The following is a 21,740-nucleotide window of genomic DNA, read 5'->3' on the forward strand; positions in this document are numbered from 1 at the left end:
CCTTCAGGTTATCTAAATCTATGTTTCAGTCCCAGCTGGGTGAACTCCCCATGTGACATAAAGCCTGGCTTTGCAGTACAGCCGGTGAAATACAAGCAATATTACTGCTGCTCTGTAAACGTAAAGCTGAGTTTCTGCTCTCTGGTTCTCCGAGCATCACATTTGCCCTCATATTTCAAGGGCATCGGAGGTAGCTGGCAAGCCCTCTGTTTGCTTGTGCCTCCTCTGAGCTCAGGGGTCTCTGTCGGGGGAGAGGTGCAGCCCAGACGCTGTGCCCGGAGGGAGCAGGGGCAGCGCACTCTGCACCGTTGCACCCAACACTGGGCAGCAGCGGTGATTTCCAGGCAGGTTTTGGCCAACTCAGGTCTGGGCAGGTTTCCACAGGGCTCACCAAGGCCACTGAAAGGACAGCAGGGCTGTTCCCTGGCTGGATTTCACGCCTCTTTTTCAAAATTGTGGACACGTGCCACGAGGACAAGCATTGGGCAATTGTACCAAAGGTCTGTCATCCCTTCCTGTCATTTGCACAGAGGACACTGGAGGACGAGGATGACAAAGGGAAGGTAAAAGAACCTATGGCTTCAAGTTGGCTGAGGACATCCCATCATCAGAGGTAAGCTGCGGCATGACGGAGGTGACATGCAGACACACAAGGCTTAACCCAGTTGCCTTCACACCAGTGTCGAGAGCAATTTGTGGTGCTCTGGACTGACTGTCTCCACCTGGGGCTGGTGGACAAGTGTCAGGAGAGAGGAGACCAAGCCTTGTTGGAGCAGCTGGGGAGGTCAGGTGGGACACAGGGGCACCTCGGGTGGCACTTGTCTAATTGTGGGCAAAAGAATTGAGACCTGAGTATTCACAGAGGATAGGAGTCAGTGGCATGCTGAGAGACAAAAAGCCAGAAGAGACCTTCCACATGTCCACATTAGCAACATTTTATATATAAATATATATTTATATATCAGTGTGGATTTGCGAGGAGGGCTGTAGAGGAATGGGACAGTAAGAAATGCCATTATTATAATATAGGTGTAACTTTAAATAAACAATTACTTAAATTAATACCCTGATTATTCCCCAGTAAATCAAAGATTAGAATATCTGAATTATTCTTTTCTATTTGTGTATTCTTCAGCAAAGATAAAATATAAAGAGGTTTAGGAAATTCAGCCTTCATTTCTCTTAGAATATTTGTATATTCTGAATATATGGATACACATACACAGGCATACAAATATACGCACACACATATATATACACATATGTTTGCATATGTTCTGTATATAAGAGAAGAATGTGATTTTTAGGGTCCCACGCAATATCCTTTGCAGTACTGCAGAGAAAGGAAACCGAAAAAGACATACAGCTGCCAAAATACTTCCAGTATATAATATTAATTGATATGCAATATTCATTCATTTATTACATGTGTTTAATTGCCAAGAAATAGGTTGGGGAAATGTATCCCTATTGTGAGCTTGAGTAGTCAAAACAATTTTTAGAGTCAATAATAATATATTGTAATGAAAATGACTATATTTAAAATTACCATATTTAAAAAATTAAAGTAAGTTTACCATCAAGTATAACAACAGATGTAATTAATTAGTTGAAGATCTTATCCCAATCTTGATTCATATTTGAGCTTTCCTCTGTTTTGTACCGCTTTTGGGCAGGCGGCACAGGCACAAAGAGGGAAACAGGAGGAAAGAGTCATCTTAACCAATTTCAAGGTCCTTTTCAGGAGGTGGCTGATTGTCAGACCCCCAAAGCTCAGTTCAGAGCTCTGTGTCTCTAGGAACACATTTATGGATTTAATGTTCACAGTCTTTATTTCATGGTTTGATGATTTAAGTAATATTTTTTAAAAAAAGAAGATAAAAACTAAACCAAAACACCAGAAGCATATGCTCCTACTGCTGTAAAACACATATACATGCTGCGTCAATTAAATTATACAGGATTTAAAATAGCTGTGTCTTTCCAGGCGGTTAAAGCACCTGTTTGGATTTTTCCTATCATATAACTTGGGCCTAAGTAAACAGGATTTTGGGTTCCTGTGACACAGAGACTGATGATTTTTAGAGGAAGCAAATGTGTCCCACCTCCCCAGGCGCTCATTGTTGGCTGTCTCCAGCTGCCGAGGCAAAGGCCATCCCACGCTCCTTCTCCCTGGACCTGCCTCTGTGACCTGTTAGGTTCAGTATGGTTTTTACAGAGCAAGGACTGGCCTCCTGTCCGCTGCAGGAGTCCACAGCAGATTGCAAACCACCGAGGGCTTTGAGGCCCGACTGTCAGAAACCATAATTCACTAACATACCAACGCTGGGAATCAGAAGGCATCAGTATAATTAAGAAGAAAACCCCTAAAACCCTGCTGTCAGAATAATTTATGTACTCTTGACTGAAGAAGGCTGTTGGAGAGAAATTTCAGTATTGGCTCTTCATTGCCCTCTTCTGGGAGGCAGGTGACCTGGGGAGTGGATGCTCTTTGGGTGGCTGCTTGGAGTACAAGGATGTTGGGTTGTTTTTTTTTTTCTAGACTCATAGTAGTATGACAATTAAAAAACAACATCTTTTTCTGGGCTCACCTGGGTGCCCTCAGGGCCCAGGAGATACCAGTGCTGCCATCAGTCTCTCTGGTCCAAATCCTCTGAGGGCTCACGTTTCACCAAAACGTGTTTTGTGGAGGTTGTTTCCTTTGGCCACCTAGAAAGTGGGTGTGTGGGAGTGAGTGCCTCCTTGAAACTTTAATTGTTTGAACCATAGTTGTTTCCTCTGCAATGAACAGAACAGAGATGTGGCAAATGGGTGAAAACAAAAATATTCTTGGTGCGCAGATAAGCGCGCTCTTCCGTGTGATTGCGCTGCTGCAAAAGGATTGCTTGAACTCGGATGGGTGCTCAACTCCTTTTTGCTCTCCAGACATTATCTACAGCACACAAGATCTACCAGGACATTGCTGGTTTGGTTTTTTTGGTTTGGTTTTTTTTTTTTTTTAAGGTCTTGTAGAGAAACTGAGCTTCCTTAACGTAGCTGTTTAGGTGCTGTGGTAGGTATCTCCAGGCTTCAGAGGGGATCTTTCTGCAGTCAGCACCAGGCACCATGGCCATGGGACAGCCCTGTAGAATTAGGTCCCTGCTGGAGCCAAAACAGTATTTTCCTTGTCCTGGGATGCTTTTTTCACACAATGGATCGATGTGCTGTACACAAACCGGGGTGGTGGAAGGTGCTTTTCGGAAGAGCCGACTCATGCGCCAGAGAAAGGGGAGGGAGTTCATGAGCGGTCACCATTTCTCATGGGCTGCTGGGAAGTGACGTTTGAACTGCTGGGAATTGCTGTGACAAGGTCATGTCCTTGTCCAGCTGATCTGTGGTAGCTCGGTCATCAACAGGAATATATAAAGACGGTTGTTTTGGGGTAAGACATCACGCTGTGAAGCTCCCCATTGAGAGGAACCAGGTAGGACAGACTGGCCACAGTGCTCCCTCCCATGAAGCCTTCTAGGGTGAGCTGAAGGTGTAGAGTTTCCACACCAGTTTCAATTTATAAGGCAAAAAATACATATCTTTTTGATATGTATAGATATGGTAGATATAGATTAGATATAACCATCTCTCTATTTCTAGAAAGAAATTCGTCATTCCAAGATGTATAATTTTATGGCTTAATTAAATCCTCATAAACATCTGAAATGTACAATATTTGGTATTTCAGTACTGATTATTATAGTCAATAACGGCGATTCTGAATGGTTATAGAAGTTTGTATTATTTTCAAAAGTTAATTGGAATCTGCAGCAAGAAATGATAGTGGAGAGATACTTTGAGGCTTGCAGATGGCACTTGTTATAGAGGTGTTATGGAGAAAAGGGATAGATGGCTCCTTAACTTTCTCTATAAAGACATTTTCAAGGACTTACTACTGGCTTTTAAGCTACAAAAATTACCATTATTTGAATAAACACAGTTTTTGAGTGTTTATTATCCAGAGAAGCTGGAACGGCTTAAGTTATTATCTACACATACCTGAAACAAAATATGTGATAATCAAATAAAACGGACATTTTAGTCATTAAGCGACTCACTACAACCATGAAGCACCGCACCATAGGGGCTGCCATGAAGAAAGTTAACTCCATCCCAGCCAGACCCGGTACGGGTGCTCAGATAAAAATGGATAAAACCCTAAATGGAAGTATCGATGATTTTGTGCATGTAGCAACATTATCTGTAAGTTACAAAAAGCACTTAGGAAAATCTTGTTTATTGTATAAGACTTGGATAAAAGTTGGAGGAAATTAATTACATTTCTTACTTTTTTTTTAAATTCTAACATCCGAGGTGTATGGGATTCAAATATAGGAGCCATCACTGGAGCTGGTATCGTCTATCTTTGCAGGTGATGGAAAGAAAGTCACAATATTCACCTCATTCTTTTACACATTATAGGCACAAATACATTTCCTTGATCTTACGCAATGTGCTTTCAAAGATATCTTTCCTCAAAAAGTGGCGCTTCACTGGATTTATTCTAGAACATTTACTCTATTGCATAAATGACAATTTTTGTCAACAAATTGCAGGTTATATGTCATAAATAGTGGTTGGACCGGGCAATGACAAATGGAGGAGAAACACATGACCTCTCTCTCTTTTTTTCTTAGTGGCTGTTGTATTTTGTGGGACTAAGTTCAGACATGAAGATCTTTTCCCTTTTCTTTGCTGTTCTCCTCTTAGCGCTCCAAGGCACTTTAGGTAAGAGCTACATAAAGTCAAAGGAAAGGCAGAGGGAAGACTGTGACTATGGAGAACCCAAAACAGAAACAGAAATAGACCAGATGGGTCCGATGGATGCACTGAACCCTCCCGCTTTGGAAAATAAGGGAATTTAATGGTAGGGATGGGGCCAACCTGCAGGCAGACTAGAGTATTGCTGTTGTGCTATAACCTTAACTTGTTCTTAATCTTCTTTGGGAAAGAAAATCAAGACTCTGGGTTGTTGTTTTGTTTTGGGTTTTTTTTTTTTTTTTGTGCAGGTTTCATGCGTGCACCTAATAACGACATGCAATGCAAACAGGCTGGGGGTACCTGCTCCCACCATCACTGTCCTCTACCCAACATGAGGTCCTTCGGACGTTGCCAGCAAGGGGTCCCTTGCTGTCGAACTGTGGTGAGTTATGGATTGGATGAAGATGAGGTGTTTCTTGGGAGAACAGGTTTATTATTCACTGTCACACATCCAGTGTGCCTTTACAATGCGAAACTCCTCTAGTGTGAGCTGAGAAGGGGACAGAGACTCCGTACACTCAGATATAGGATTTCCTGAGGATTTCCTCACTAGTTCCCTCTGCACCATTAATGATGTAGCTCGAATGCCTCGTGGGAAATATCACAGTCAAATCTCTTTGGCAGAGATAAGTAATCAGCTGGAAATGAGCTCTTTTCTCTGCTGTTTCTCTGGAGACCTGGGACATTTGGGTTAGGTTCATAGGAAACCTGCATGTTCCACACTGCAAAGTTAGCCAGGTCTCACAGTCAGAAGAACAACCTGAAAGTCAAGTTGTTCTGCTAGATGTTTTCTCCAGTTCCATAATTATTCCCTTTTACATAAAAAGAAAACCAAACATAAGATCTTATTTTTTCTTGAGTTCCTTACTAGAATCCTAAAGTTCAGTCTGTATCTTTACTTCAACCGGAAACTGCAGAGACAAATATCCACAACGATTCCAATATTTAATATTCTGTTCCTTTTTATTTTTTCTGCAAGATGCTGTAGCTAGTCTTATTTTTGGAGGCTCTTATTTAAATTTGGTTCAGTTTTAATAGTGAAGATATGAAAAACAAAGCATGAGCAGCAGATATATAGAGAGAAATTCCTCCCTACACCACAGATTTTAAGATGAGAAGGACACTTCAGGTACTGAGACCTGGCAATTTATTATTAAATAAAATTGAAAGGCAATTAATGTTTAAAAATCACCATCAGCAGGACTAGAAATATCCTACTAAGAATTGATGAGTTATCCAGGAATATCAGCTCTTGGTGCTCATTATCATCTGTGCTTCTTATTGACGTCTTTTCCTGATTTTAAGTGCAAAAACCAAAAGTTTGGTTCCTTTTTTTTTTGCAGTATGATTAGTGTCGTTGGCATCTCAGACTGGCTGAGCAGAGCTTCTGGCAATTTAGGACATGCATCATCCCATCGAAAAATCTGGAATTTTGAGCTGAAAATATGCATTTAACACACATGAAACCATGAACAACAGAAAGAAAATAAACTCCTCCACAAAAAAAACTTAATGGCCTGAAGAAACTCCAGAGCAATTCTTGAACCACCCAGAAAAGACCAATACTTCTCATTTTTCTAAAAAGTTTTTCTGTTGAAACTGTATTGCGGCCACCAACACCTACCCCAGAGAGCAGACCGCCAACAGGCAGCAGTGTGTCCTCGCGAGAGGATGCAGAGCAGGTTCCTCCCCTGTCCCTTGGAACAGATACTCAGCATTTTCTTTTCCTTTTAGAGTCAGTAATAATGTGATTAGCACTAGAAGACAAAGTCCCCAGGAGACACTGAATGCTCAGCTGGGGTGTTTGTATTTCATAGTCTACGTATCTCCATAAATTTTAATAAACTTCCTCCAGAAGACCTTGTGTCTGATCCTTATGCCTGTTATGAATGGTCTTGGTGTGTGTTTTTGCTGGAAGACCTGGCTCTCATCTCCCCCGAGATCAGTGTGACATGTGCCATGTGGTAAACATCTCCAAGAAGAGGAGAAGAAACTGAACCCACGTACAGACAGGAATATGGCCTCGTCCTATTTACTGACCAGGTTGACCAGTAAGAGTCAAGAATAACTCCTCCAAACCCACTGTGATTAGACAAGTAGAAAGTTGGCAGAAAGTGACCACATTCAGGGCCCGTGGCAGTCCTAAAAGCATCCCCAGCAGCTTGTGGCATGGAGAACATGGATACTGTTCATCATCCCCTATCTCAAATCCTCTTGGTCTTTGCATTAGCACTCTGGGGTGTTAGTGACGGGAAAGGAAGCAGGGGATGAATCTATACCTTGTAACAGGGTCTCCAGGCTGATGGACATGCAACCATTGCCTCCAGGCAGTATAGAGCAGTGATAAATATTGTAACTATTTTAGGATCCAGAGAATACTCATAAATACTTAAAGGGAGGGTGCCAGGGGGATGGGAACAGTCTTTTTTCAGTGGTGCCCAGTGATAGGACAAGAGGGAACGGGCACAAACTTGAACATGGGAAGTTCCATCTAAACCTGAGGAGGACTTTCTTTCCTTTGCGGGTGGCAGAGCACTGGCCAAGCTGCCCAGAGAGGAGGGGAGTCTCCCACCCTGGAGCCATTCCAAACCCGCCTGGACGTGTCCTGTGCCACTGCTGGAGGTGCCCCTGCTCTGGCAGGGGGTTAGACTAGATGATGTCCAGAGGTCCCTTCCAACCCTCACCAGTCTGGGATTCTGTGATTCTGTGAAGTAAAATTCCATTAACCTGTTGCTGCTCTGGACTAAATAGAGGCAGCAGGAGCGGAATGATGTGAATGTGGTGAGGCAGTTTCAAGACCTAAAGAAGTCGGTCTTCGGCCACCCTGGGGTTTCTCTGCAGTGCCATTCCCAGTGCTTCAGGTTGGGCTAGCAGATGTAGCCCTGCAGAGGAGCAGAGGAGTGAGCCTGTCTCCTGAGCCCCAGCCTGGTGCCCTGGGCTGGGGTGGCGGAGGGAATGGGCTCCAGTGCTTCTTGATTTATTAACGAATGTGTCGCCACAGAAATGACTGCAACTCAGACACTCTGCAGGGCGATGTAACAGGAGTCAATGACACACGCACTTAAATTAACTTAATTTAGTTAAATAAACTTCATTTACAGGTTGATTTTTATAGACAATAAGAAAAGCAAAAACCACCCTGACATACATAAGCAAATGTCAGCAATGTGGTTTCACAGTGACTTGTTTTTATTAGAATTGAAGCTGCAAATCTCTTTTATCAGGGTACAAGAACTCCTCCTCAGATCTTCTTGTGCTCCTAAGGGTCTTCACCTCCATGGGAAAGGCTCCCCAGGTGCGCACCGAGGCTGGGATCCATTGATGACAAAAGATGGGAGATGTCTCAGATGCCCAGAGCTCTTGTCTGTGTGGTCAGTGAGGGGTCAGTTTTAGGAACTGGGTGTCCTGCAAAGAAAAAACGAGTGCTTAGCTAGTCCACCTATCTCTGTCCAAAAAGTCAATTATATCTTGCCACCTCAGACTACATACACATAGTGTTAAAGACTCCCAGAGATCCTTGCAATCTGGACTGCTGACCAGAGTTTCTGGCCATAACATAAACCCCATGAAACGGAGGACGTGGATGTCATCACTCAGCATGCACCACAGCTACTTGGCTGCAGCTGCTGGTGACCCAGAATACCTGCCAGAATGTAGTTTGAGAATAAAACCAGTTTAGGAATAAAGACAAAGTGGCTGACCCTCTCACTTTCATCCATGGCCTCTGTGCCTCTTCTTCTATGAAAAAAAGTGACAAGACTTCGACAAAGCTTCTCTTTTTTTTTTTTTTTTTTTTGCATCCTTCAGCATGGTGTTTCACAGATACTCAATTAGATTAAATATAAATGCAAATTAAAAAAAAAAAGATAAAAAAAAAAGATGTATGGGATGTATCGGGTCAAAATAGGGATACATTTGTCACAGCACCTTTGGTATGAAATGCCACGAACTGTGGAGCTGGGCCGTGGTGTATTACAGCTCAGTCCACATGGGGTATCTCCTATAGATGCAGATGCTTTCTCACCGGTGCTGATGAAAAAATGCTTTATTTTTAGAGGGTGGATAACCTCCTGTGGCACTTTGCACCAGATAAGGTAGCCCAGATGGAGCACTGCATCCCTGGTACGAGTCCTGACTTGCTTAATGGTTATTCTGTGCTGGTACCCTTGGGTTTTTGGTAGTGAGAAGTTCCATGCTGCTGCCTATGTGGACTCACGGGGAGCCCTCAGACCTGTCTCAAGTCAGGAGTGTCCACCCCGCTTAGTAGAGGCAGAGTTTGAGCATGAACTGGTTCTGCCCTGGTACCAGACTCATGCTGGAAGAAGTTATTAGTGGTATGTGATATGTTATTGGCGATATTAGATGTTATTGGGGATATGGAGATTCAGAGGGTGTAGGCTTGAGTGTGAACTCAAACCTGCATTAGTGTCACAGCTGAGGCATGGTCTCAGTGAGCTGATGGAGAAAACATCTCCTTTGCCAAGACAGCCAGCCCTGGTTCCTTCATCTGCAAACTCCAGGTCCCTCCCTGCTCATCACCAAACCCTCCCCGCGGTTTTTCAGTAGCCTGGCATTTTTGACACCGCGATGTTCTACCTTTTTGTTACCAGACACAAACCCCAGTGATTGAAGTTGGTTTTTGGAGGGTGTAGGAGGCTGGAGAAGGTGGCCTTTTCCATGCCAAAAGAGGGGAAACCCAGTAAGTATATTTGCTCTTGGTGCAGCAGCATTTCTCTGGAGGAATTCATCTTACCATCTGCAGCATTTCAGCTTCCCATCACGGCAGGTCCCACTCTCAGCCATTGGAGCAGAGCATGCAACAAAGGAGCAGAAGCCCCTGCTTTGCCGGCATGCTACGGTGTCAGCAGCTTCTTGGCTGTAAGCTGAAAAAAAAGAAAACCCGAGGGAAAATTCAGGTTCATTTGTTCAGGGCAGAGGGTTGGAAAGCTGCGGCATCGGATTTACCCGGCGTGGTGTGTGGTTTCCTGCCACGGTGCCTGGTTTGTGATTGGGGTAACCTGATGACACCTTCTTGAGGTGTTTACATCCATAAGAAATGCAGACTAACCAGAACAGGGCTGTAATGCCAGCACCTCTCCGTTAGAGCCTGATTAATAGTTACCCAAAGATAACTGTCTGCTTCCTTAGCATCTCTCCTGGAGACATGTTCTTGTCATTCCAGTTAAACACAGAAACACGACGTTATACAAAAAAGCCATAGGAAACACAAAAAAATGTATTTTTAACATTGATCTCACACCACTCTCAGAAACAAAAGTGATGATATTTAAATAAAAATATCCTAACTGAGTTTCTTCACACTTTCAGTTCAAGTTTCAGCAAATGTAAAGTGTATTTAGGACTCATTAGCTTTATCTCCTATTTCGAATAGGTTCCTCACAGGAAGCACTGAGCGCTGTGAGTACAAGTGGCATGCTCACAGGAAACCTGTCCGCTGCGTTACCACAGAAAATACGCTATGGCTAACACAGATGGCATGAAACTTCAGAAAAGATAAATCTTCCTCACAGCCGGACCAATGGGACTAGCATTTGCCCAACTAAAATGTTTTATACACTTAAATATACACCATAAAATAAAGTCAGTGACCATTGTCACCGGTCCTGTGTGTGGTTTAGCCAGATGCTGTGCTGGTTTGACCATGCCGGTATGTTCGGAACTGAAGGGCCAAATGTTCTGGTGGTGGCTAAGACTGCAGCTCCATCATGACCACCATCAGGGGTCTGCTCAGGCTTATCCCAGCTGAAAAGCCGGTCCCAAATTTGGGTTCTGAGTATTTCCAGGCTAAACATTACTTGTCCCCACTGGGATGCTCAGCCTGAGATTCAAATTGTGTTATTTTTGTATGATTTCAGTGGATCTCTTATATCACCCGGACCCTTGTATATCTGTGCACTTAAAAGGCAGAAGGCCTTATCAGCCGTCCCAACTTCTTGCTAGGCACAAACCCCATCGTCTCACCCAGTACTTTCTGTGCCTAGCTCAATCCACACCTGTCATCAAATTGGACCCTATCCTTAATTTGAAAGGCAGGCAAGCTTTATTGTAAATTAGATCTACCACATTTCAACCAATTTGTCCTAGTGGTTCTCAAGTTTTTTCTCTTAATCACATATTATTTGAGGATTGTGCGTTGTTAACTTCACTCAGCTGATTCTAAAGACACCATTAAACCTTGGTTTCCCTTGTCTTCTAAATTAAAAAGGCCTATAGCCTTATGGGTCTTTTCTGTGTGTAACTCTTTATGAAGAGATGTAAAATAACTTGTTGCCCGTTCCCAGAGACTCTACTGGAATTTCACCAGCCCTGCAGCCATCTCAGGGGTCGCAGCTTGTTATTAAATAGAGAGCACTTTTTGTGATGCAGAGAAAAAGGAAAAGTCCAAGAAAGCAATCCAGAAGCATGTAGTACAGGTTTTGTCTAAAGCTCCTACAAGTGCCTGCTTTTGGCATAAGTGGTCCTACATTTCTTCTTTGAGTAGACAGGCCTTTGCTGGTCTGGGAAAGTAGGTAAAAATTTGACTCTACTGCAAGCCAAAGCAAGGATGGAGGTAGCTTAAACTTCTCTAAAGTCTCCCAAACAGCCTGGAATGGTGCATGTGCTCTAAGCACACTTAATGCACATGGACAGTATAGAGTTCAGGCAATGACCAAAAGTCACAACTACTCTTTTTCCCCAAAATATAGGAGGTCTACTGATCTAGAATACACGGTCAGGAGGTGTGGGTGCGAATGTGAGAAGAAAAAGCTCTCATATTGTAGGGTTGCACCTTAAGTATCAGCCTAAGAATTGCCTCAATACACAGGAACATCTATTTTTTTTCTATCATGTCATCATGCGACTGGAACGCAAGATGCGTAGGGCTTGAAAGGGACCATCAGTAAGGCTATCAAGGACCTTGACTCAATAGCTTAAAGATTAGGGCTATGACTAGGGAAGGGGACTTCTAATATGAAAGTCACGGAATCTGAGAACACAGAGGGAATCTGAACATCAGCACAGGGCTCTAATGGACTTCTCTGCTCATGCACCCTTTTAGCCTCCGTCTCATCTATTTTTTGTCTTACCTGGAGCAGCCTGGAAGAGGAAGAAGAGAACAGCAACGAGGAAGAAAAGGATTCTCATGACTGCCAGCTGGTGGTAGGATAGTCTTTGCAGGTATGAAGATACTTGAAGATGGACAGAAGCTGATGTTCGAGGCAGAAGACGGCTAGTCCCTGTGCTTATAAAGGCTCTGGGATGGAGCAGCGCAGGTAGCTAAGGGGGTGGAGGAGTGGTTGTCTGAAGAACAGCGAGTTCATTGCCCTATTACTATAGAGACTGGTGATGCATGAAGATGTTGCAACCTAGCACATCTGAAGATGCCTGACCTGAGCGATGACCAAATCACGCTAGCTGACCTGAGCAGCCCCATCACTCTGTGCTCACGTGCCCTGTGCCAGCTGGTGGGTTGCACCCGGGAAGCACACAGGATTGGAGGAGAAGGGAGGTGGGTTCCTGTGATCTGCAATACTGTAAATCACGTAGATCTGCTGATGCCCCATGGCTCTTGGCCATGGTCTTGTGACAGGCTGTCCTCCCACCAGCCACTGGGCACAGGGAGCATAGCAAAGGCGGGGAAGCTGGCCTGCAAGGCTGCGTGAAACGGGGAGGAAACAGACCCTCCTCCTCAGGTGCAGGAATGGATCTGAGCTTCAGTCCTTGCTTGGATTGGAGATGTAGGGCTGCAGCTGAAGGAAGCACGGTAGGGGTGAAAGGGTTGTGGACATTCCCCCTCCCAGCTATGAAATCTGCAGACATGGGAGAAGCTCCTTCTCCCAGATTTTCTTCTAACACGGTCCCAGATGTTCTTCTAATGTGGTTCAGAGCTCAATTACTCTCTGCATCTTATACTTGGGACTTTAGCCATGGATTTGTAGCAAATCTTGAAGGACAAGTCATCAGACAGAAAGGACTGAACACCACTGTGTTGTGCCACACTGTCATAGGAGACTGAATCCCAATTCCCTCTCGGCAATCAGCTAAGCTCTGTCCTGAAAATGGTGGGGTTGTGTGCCTCACTGCTGCTACAGGCACTGAGCTCCGTTACCAGTCTCTGACAGCGTGAACCTTCTTCCAACGCCCAGCTTTTGTGGAGAGTCTAAACCTACTCATTCTCCGCCCAAAATGACCTCAGTTTAAGAAAATTTTCCCTTGCTGTTGGTCACCTCCCTGATGTGGTTATGAAGAGAATCACACCTCGCTTTCTGGTTTCTTAAATTCAACGTGGGGAATCTACTTGTGTGTGGTGTCTCCATATCTCTTATCACCATGTAACCTTTTCCTGTATCTAAAAAAAAAAAAAAAAAAGTTTTTTTTTTCATGCATGTGAAAGACCAGCCATATATAACACGGACCAGAGGAAGTGTCATAGAGCTTTGGGCAGCACTCTTAACGCTTGTGCTTGTCTCCAAGAAATGCCACTCCTGAGACGCATGAGAAATGCAAGTGCTCGGTTTACTGCAAATGGTATAAGCCAAGAATCATTAATGAAATCAAGTCATGAGGCTGCTTAATTTTTTACTGCTTCAGGGGGAGCAGCAAACTGAAGCAATGGAGAATAACAGCAGGGGGTGAGCTATGTCTTGGACACAGACAGCATAGAAGTCTCCGTCTGGTCAACTGGCTGCTACAAGTTGGGTGTAGGGCATGAAGTGTGTGCTTCAGTTTGTGAAAAACCACATTAGCTCACTGTGTCAGGCCTAGGATTTTAGAAACAAGTAGAAATCTTCTTTACAGTGGAGGACAGATGAGGACGTTAAGGAGGGGCAAGAAGAGGAGGGTGGCAAAGAAGACAAATTCCCCTCCTTGCTTCACTGTTGTATCTAATCTACAGGTTGGGAAACTATGCAATGCTGGAAGGAGAGATGGACTTGGCAGCATGGCCATGGCCCCCTAAGGTCCATGGGAAGGAGGGGAAGCCTCATAGCTGCCTGTCTTATGTGATGGGCACAACGTCCAGGAGATGCTTGCAGATATCAATCTCCCTCCCTTGGCACCTCCCAGACTGCCAGGGGTGGTTTGACCCCATATGTGATGAAGTTCTTGGGGAACATGGCAAGAAAACAGAGTTTCAGACCTCTGCCAGGGAACTGTGAGAACTGGGGTGGGCAGCAGCCGTCGAGGGGAAGGCCATGTATTTTCAAGCGCTTTGTCCAGAGCAGTGGCTGAGGAAGAGACACGGGTTCTTAAGCAGGTTGGTGTCTTCACCGACCCCACCCATGGAGATGAGGGGTACATGAGGTGAAATCATTTGCACCTCACGTTCTGTGCTGCGTTATCTCCTTCTTTTGCTTCAGGCAGGGGATAAGGAAGGAATCCTCTGTCATGTCTCCTCTGTTTTCTTCCTGAATGTAGGAAAAGAAGTTTGGAGGAGTCAGTCTCTTAGGATAAAAAGCCGTCTCTGTGTGTGCTGGAATAGTTGGGGTTTTTTTTGAGCAAGCCATTGGGAACGTTGACCAGCTCTCTGATTTCTGATCTGTGAGCCAGGACACAGACACAACCCCACAACCCAAAACACCTGCTGAAGGTTTCAGACAGGCACCCTGTCCACGTGTACCCTCAGCTCCATTACTGAAAACAGAGCATGGCCAAAAAGAGAGTAAGAAAGGGGCAGTCCGTGATCAGAAAACATGCCCAGCATTAGGCAAGATGTTAAGGGTGAAGTTGCTTGCAAACATAACAGGATTTAATGGAGAAGGAAAATGTGCTTGTCTGTTCCTTGCATAATCCTCCTCCTGCCTGTCCCAGGCAGCACGACGGGCAGGGGTGTTTGTTTTGGGGCGTGAGGCTGCTGAGCAAACCCCGCTGGGGTCGGCCCATGGTGTCACACGTTGTTCAATGCTCTTTGGAACCAAACAGCGTTGGGGAGAGGGAATGAAGGGGGAACAGCTCCATCCTCCTCACCTCCCTCCCCCAGCTCTGGCTGGAGAGCAGCAGCAATACTTGTCCTGGCTCCAGGCTCCCTCCATGGAAAGGTAAATACACCTGGGGCGATCACAGCCCCCTTGAAAACTGCTTGGCACTGGGGAAAGGGATCCTGGGCAAGGTGGCCCACTTCTTCCTTCTCCTTGAGCACCAGGAGAAGATGCCGGCAAACAGTCGCAGGCATGCGGAGAAAGCAGTAGGGCTGTTACCGATGGGAAGCTGTTGATCTTGAGGTGTCAGAGTTAATATTTGACCTGGTGGCAAAGGAGTGGGTGGGGGAATTTGGATGGGACCTGTCCATGTGATGAAACAGGAAGAGTAAATTCATCTTTTTGGCTCGCTGTTTTTTCAGGGGGGCTTTTTTGATTTGTTGTTTGCCTTTTCAGCTTGGGAAATTGCCACCTGTGGTCTGTTTTCTGGGTTACAAAGCAAGGAGTGAAAAAGTCTTTAGACCTGAAGGAGAGTCCCTGCTTTTAGTTACAACTAATGGGCAACTAATCTGCCAGACCAGAAGTGAAAATGTCCTATGATCTAGGTGTGAATAAACAGGTGGCAGCAAGCAGTGGTGTTGAGTTGCCCTGTCCCAGAGTTAAGTCAAGTCAAAAAATTATGATGATAGGCGTAAACATTTACTGACACAGTGAAGATGACAGTGGGTGGAAGGTACATGGTGTTCGTTCCCCTTGATGGAGCACTTGATAGAGGCTGCTCATGCATGAAACTAGGTTTCAGTGGGGGAACTCCAGTCCTAGTGACTGAAGTGCCCGTCCAAGTTCAGCCATGGGACCATCTCCAATCTGGCTCCTTGCCATGGAAGAGAGCTGTGAGAGGAAGAAGTCACTGATCAACAAATTTTTGGGAAGTCCACATCCCAATCACTGTTTTGTAAATGGATCCATTCTTTAGGTGATCAAGGAGGTGGCTTTCTGAGGTCCTGAATTAGCTTTGGAAGGTGTACATCAGTCGAGAGGTTTCTTTTCTCCTATAGCTTGAGCTCTACTGTCAAAGAATTTTGTTCCGGCTGCTTCCCTGCCATCCCTCCAAGTGAAAAAATAACAGTAGGAGGGAAGTTCTCAATAGACATGGGATGAGGAACTTTTTGGGAAGAACTCTTTGTGGTCAGTGCATGAGAAAGACAGGTTAGGAAACTAGTATGAAAGAATCAGGCCCCTGTAGGGCTGTCGACACAGGAGAGCTGTGTGAGCCATCCCACATGAAATCAACCACAGGCTCCACTCACCGGACATGGGGAATGCAGAGGTGATATAGAGCCTCAAGGGGCTCCATAGAAATTGGGCAACAATGGGAGAATGAGCCTGAAGTTACCCATGTATGGCAGTGAGGTTGGCTGCCGGGGTGAAACGAAAGACCTTGATGGACATGAGGTGCAACATTTAGACACAGAAGTGGAGACAACTCTGTTTGGAGTAACACCTCTATGACTTATACACTAGAGATGCCTTTTGTTGGGACAGGAGGGAAATCTGAGGCTCAGTCTGTCCTGAATTTATCCAGGCTTAATATCAGAGGATTTTTTTTCAGGGGAAACTTGAGGGATGGAGAACAGATCATGTCTGCAGTAGTAAGCTGAGCAGGACCAGGTTATGGGCAGTGAGATGTACTTGTTAAATGGTTAACATGTTGTTTAAATGTTATCAAGATCTTTGGTGTAGCTTAGGAGTGGGTCAGCTAGCCATGTCCTGAATAAATCTTGGGCATGGTTCAGGGGTTAGCGTAGACCAGGAACAGTTCTCGATACACATCTTGAACGCAACTGTCTTATTTTGGAGGCCAAGAGATCTGGTGAGTAGTCTTGCATTCCAGCAGAACACTGTCCCTGGGATTTTTAGTTGCTGATATAAATGTAAGATTAGTCCAGCCAGTCAGATTACTCAGGGCAGCTTCAAACATGGGTTACTGCTGTATCCCCAAGCTTTTTCTGCCTAAGAAGCCACAGAAGGAGGTGGAATATGTGGCCCTTAGGTGTCATTTAACACTCTCAGAGTATGGTCCTGTTGTAGATGTCAATTCAGAAGAAAGTGAACTAGCTTCTTTGACAGATCCAAAGCTGCAGAAGTTAACAGTTTTTTTTTTTTTTTTCTTGCGCAAATACAACTTATAGAAACCTTGTCCAGGATATTTCCAAAATAACAGGGAAAATCTGGACATGTTGTCCTCTTCAGAAGACTAAAAAGACAGGAGCATTGTCAAGCTTTTAATGGGGACAGTTAAGACAAGAAGAAAGAAATAAAATGCTGCAAAACCTCTATGTTAATTTAACCTTTCTGATTTCTGCATGTCCTTTGTAGTATTGATTTGGGTTCTTTTTAGACTCTTTAGATACAAAAAAAGAAAAAAAGGCTCCAGTTGTGAGGATGGAGCGTCTATTTCTTTGCCTTGGTACAGTTCCAAATGCAGAGACACGAGGATCAATTAAATTGCTTAAAAATAGGCTCCAGTGCCATGAGGAAATCCCTAGTTTTTTTCTAATGCACCTGGATGAATTCAGCCCTGTGTTGCCTGAATATCTTTTCAAGATAGATGTGGGAAATTGACTCCAAAAAAAATGACCTCTTGCCTCCATGACTAGTTGTGATGGGAGAAAAAAAATTGCTTGTGCATCTGTTAACTATTGGAGGAAATAATGAAAAATACCTTGGTTTTGCATTTTTAGCACTATAGAGCTCATGGCTATATCTGTACTACTGAATAAAACAGGACATTCAATTTACTTTGCTGACTGCTATAGAACACGTCTGCTGCTTTCAAAAGCAGCCTGTATATCACCTCAAATCTTGTTTCTGGGTAGAGATAGTTCAGACCCCATCACTGTGTTTATGAAGGCAGGTGTATATATATATATTTATATATATATGTGTGTGTAAAGTTTGCAATACTGGAGGTGTTTATTGATTGTGATTTTGTCATCCAGTCACTCACTACCAAGAGTTGCTTGTACAGTTCTTCACACTCAACTTTTGGTCTCATCACCCTGAATACTTCAGCAGCATCATCAAAACTGGTTGCTGCTTTAGCCATTCCCGTTTCACTTGGGAAGGCTGCACAGACTTACTTGTGTAAAAGGGTTGGATGACTCAATGAGCCCTAGTCAAAACCACAGAGAAAATTGCTGTTAGTAACAATAAAAGACCACAATTACTGGTTTTAGAGGACATTTATTTTTGTGTGTGAGTAAAATAATAATATATATATTGCTTCACATCCTCCAAGAGCTGCATGAACCTGAACTGATTGAACACCCAAACATCCCTGTGAGGTAGGCTGGAATAGGTGGCCAAGGTGCCAAGGTGGCTTGTGTATTAAAAGCAAAAAAGGGAGTGACTTCAGCGAGGAAAAACCTGGATCTCCATAAGCAGTGTGCTAACAGGACGTGCCCTCTGGAAGCTTCTTTTAATGCTCATTTGCAGGAGGGTTTAGACAGAGGAGGAATCCATCAAAAGCACCTCCTCAAGGCAGTGGAAATGTTGCTGGTACAAGGACACTGATCCAGGAATGCCATATCTTCTTACTTTGCCACAATCCTGTAAGGATACAAAGGGTCTTGTTATTTTGCTGAAGTGTAATCTAGACTCAATCTCTAAAAGCCTCAATACCTGCTAATTACTTTCAGAATAAATGTACGGGGTGGGTTCAACCTGCAGGTTTAAAACCTAGGTGCCTCCATGGAAGGGTCCCCATGTGTGCTGGGTGTCTCGATCTGCAGACATCTGGCCCACAAGAACTATGGTCACTGGCAAACTAGTTATACTATCACTAGTAATAAAATTTTGATTCAGCTCACCCCAAGATAAAGATTGGGGATTTGATTTAGTTCCTGAATCACCCAAGTCTGGTCCCATTTGAAGAGCTCTGGGGTATCTGCATGGTCTCTAACTATCTTTTCTGAAAAGCAATATTTTTCCATAGGCCATGAGCTACCTCAGCCAGATGTGTATATATGGTTTAAATACTCCAAGGCACCTCAAATGCCACTAAACATCTCAATGTAACTTACTGAATAGAATCTGCGTGTCTAATTTCAAAGATTTATTTTCAAGCAACTCAGTAGGTTGAATCCTCAGCTGGAAAAAAAAATATTATGTTGTACCTTGGAATACCCTGTTGGTTTCAACTACTACTGTTGCACTGATCAACCCAGCTGAAAACCTAACAGCTCTATAGGAAGAATTTTAATCCTGATCATCAGCATCCATCAGTATCACGTATGGGTACGTTCTTCCAAGAAAGAGTGTTTCTGTAGAAAAATTACATCTGGAACCAAGATGTCTTGTTCCTTTCCCAGACCCAATTCTCCTTATATCATGTATAACAGATGTTCTTACAGAAATTTGATGTTGGAGATCTGCCATCTGCTCCTACCGGTCTATTTACTATCAGCAGAAATTGCTTCCTAAAGAGAACGATCATTCACAGAGACTGAGGGATCACGTCGTTCCTTTGTAAAATCATCTAATAGCAGGTTGCTTCTGTACCATTCACTTTCCTGACTTCCTAAGTATCTTCCTTAGCATCTTAATCTCCTGAGAACAGACATGTCCTAATCTCGGTATGACTGGGGTTTCCTGAAACCACTCTCTAACTGAGGATCCCCATGTGCTGAATAAATGCTGTGAAACCTCTTCCCTACAGCCGTCTCATCATACTTTCTTCAGTTTCTGGGAGCCTTTAAACCCTGGCAATTCTGTAAATAACAGAATGAGGAGTTCTGGAAAAATCAGAAAATGCAGATCTGAGCTCTCCCTTTGGTTTGAACCGGGCTCTCTCTGGTCTCATCAATGGCTGAGGATCTACTTGAACATCTCCTGTTGGGATAAGTTATGTCATCACACCTGTCCTTTTCCTCAAAAGACGTAGGAACCTCTCCTAATTTGCCACTAAATTTAGTCTGTGTGATAGACAGTTACTGCAGATGGCAATGCTCATCACATGGCAATCAGTTGAACAAAACTATTGTACAAATTAAATGCCTGAGGAGTATGTGTTATCCTAAGCTAAAATGCCTTCCCTCAAAGCGTGTTCAAAACCTTAAGGAAAGAAAAAAATCTTGCTGTCAGGGAAACTCCAGACATTATTAGAAAGCGGTCTACAAAGTCAAAAGTGAAATGCACACCCAGTTGTCTTCAGTCACTAAAAAATTCACTCTTTTTCACCTTTCTAAGTGCTGCACAGTGGTGGGAGGAAGGAGAGTTGGGAAGAGAATGAGAAGCAGAGTTCTGTGAACATTTTTCCACCTTCAAAATTCAACTTTCTAGGTCATTTTGGAAACAAAAAGCACAGAGGAAGGGAAGACACATTGTTTCCCCCGATGAGTGAAAACACTGTGAAATATTTTCCTAATAATTTCTTAAAAAATCTTCCCTTTTTTCCCTGACTGAAATTCAAAATAAAATGAAACATACTGAATTCTGGGAAATGTTCACCCTCCTGAACTTTTACTCTCATACCTAACTTCCATCAAAACAAATCGTCTCCTTACACATGCATCTGCCCTGTATACATGTTCATCCTCCACCTGGACTTTCTCACAGGTGGCTGCCCTGCAATCCCCGTGGAGTTGTGCGTATTATCCAAAGACACAGTAGATAAACCAGCAGGACGAAAATGCCCTCTGACGCCCTTCAGTCCTGCGGCACTTACTTTGAACAGCATTTCAGCAGCCCCCCGTGGCACGACCCCGAGGCAGCGAAGGTGGGTGGGCATGCTGAAGCACGGCAGAAATTTCCCTGGCTCCTGCACTCTGCCGTGTCAGCAAAGATGGGATCCGCCGAACCTGTGGGAAGATGTTAAAACATCAGTTTTCAGTCTAAGATTACGATGGATAAATATGTAATATTTATATTACAATATGTTGCATTTTTAGGAAGACGGCCGTCATGAGCGCAGATGTTCTTGGTCCCATCCACTGCATAGCACCATCCCAACAGCATCAGCTTCTGCCTGTCAGTTGGTGGTTGCTTTTTTCTTCCTATGCACACACTCCTGCTTACAAACCCTTTCGTTCTTTGGAGGATTTACTTTGCTTCTCACCTGGAGCAGCCTGGAAGAGGAGGAAGACAACAGCGAAGAGCAGGTACAGGATCCTCATGGTTGCCAGTCAGTTGTGGACTGTGTGCCCTTGCAAAGCGCCTGGAAGACCGATGGAGGATGAAATTTGTTTGAGGAAGAGGCCAGGGAAGGCACCTGGTATTTATAGAGCCCACGGGATTGTGCAAGTTTGACGGCTGAGTGCTTTGTCAATCAGTAACTGCAACCAACCTTCTGGAAAGTGGACTGCTCAGCCCCCTTATCGCAGGTTGCAATGAAACGCGCAGCGAACGTGTTGCAATCCCCGAGGGTGACTTTCTGCTGACCGTGCCAGACAGTTGTATAATGTGACCGTCAGCCAAGCCCCACGGAGATGCACCGATTCGCGTGATTCTTGCAGATGGTTTTCCAACACAGCTGCGGGAATGGGTCGGGCAGAGGGCTTTGGAGTCAGCCACCACTGGAGCCTGGTCGCGGGGTTGACCCTGGATCCACCGCTCACTGACAAGTCACATAACATTTTGTCTCCCATCTCCCCATCCCTGTCACCAGGCAGATGATGTCAAAGACAAGGGAAAACATTGGGAAACATTTGAGACATCGCAACTTTGCTTTGACACTTTTTCAACATGTTTCAGGACATCCTCACCCACTGCAGGAGGCTGACAAAAAGCTCTCCCCCTCCTTCCATTCTCGCTTACGTCCCACCTTGAACGCTTTGCAATTTTACCAACTTTTGACATCTTCTTTTTGCTTCCCCTCATATTGCCCCAAAAGTTTGGGAGAACAGGCTGATTCTGTGAGTCTCGGCAGGCATAATGCCTCAAAATGCAACATCTCCCAGGGCTTCCACGATCCCTGTGGCTGTAAATTTTCTGAGAAGTGTTGGTTAGGGGATCAAAGCCCTGAAGGTTCTT

The 21,740-nt window shown here is 44.3% G+C and overlaps 2 protein-coding genes and 1 long non-coding RNA gene across 5 annotated transcripts; 1 reads left to right on the forward strand and 2 right to left on the reverse strand.

The window, feature by feature from the left end:
- Window positions 1-547: 547 nt before the first annotated feature.
- LOC309670138 lies at window positions 548-6,641 on the forward strand. The gene is made up of 4 exons (XR_014268971.1): window positions 548-613; window positions 4,668-4,758; window positions 5,040-5,173; window positions 6,135-6,641. It is a non-coding gene; the product is annotated as an uncharacterized lncRNA (long non-coding RNA).
- Window positions 6,642-7,858: 1,217 nt separating this feature from the next.
- On the reverse strand, window positions 7,859-11,998 carry LOC309669620 (gallinacin-9-like; the record flags this gene model as incomplete). Of its 2 annotated transcripts, XM_082480342.1 has the most annotated exons (3): window positions 11,880-11,998; window positions 9,545-9,674; window positions 7,859-8,196 (listed from the first exon to the last, which is right to left on the reverse strand). In XM_082480342.1, exons 1-3 carry the CDS (start codon window positions 11,935-11,937, stop codon window positions 8,181-8,183), a joined length of 204 nt encoding a protein of 67 aa, XP_082336468.1. In that variant the 5' UTR covers window positions 11,938-11,998. The 2 variants fall into 2 exon arrangements, with proteins under 2 accessions (XP_082336468.1, XP_082336469.1); XM_082480343.1 differs by lacking the exon at window positions 7,859-8,196 and having other exon boundaries at window positions 9,541-9,674.
- A 5,952-nt stretch (window positions 11,999-17,950) lies between these two features.
- On the reverse strand, window positions 17,951-20,937 carry LOC309669733 (gallinacin-10-like; the record flags this gene model as incomplete). Of its 2 annotated transcripts, XM_082480495.1 has the most annotated exons (3): window positions 20,827-20,937; window positions 20,437-20,569; window positions 17,951-18,320 (listed from the first exon to the last, which is right to left on the reverse strand). In XM_082480495.1, exons 1-3 carry the CDS (start codon window positions 20,882-20,884, stop codon window positions 18,305-18,307), a joined length of 207 nt encoding a protein of 68 aa, XP_082336621.1. In that variant the 5' UTR covers window positions 20,885-20,937. The 2 variants fall into 2 exon arrangements, with proteins under 2 accessions (XP_082336621.1, XP_082336622.1); XM_082480496.1 differs by lacking the exon at window positions 17,951-18,320 and having other exon boundaries at window positions 20,433-20,569.
- Between the last annotated feature and the right edge of the window lie 803 nt (window positions 20,938-21,740).

The sequence above is a fragment of the Vanellus vanellus genome, assembly GCF_965231255.1.
Source record: "Vanellus vanellus genome assembly, chromosome: 3".
NCBI lineage: Eukaryota > Metazoa > Chordata > Aves > Charadriiformes > Charadriidae > Vanellus > Vanellus vanellus.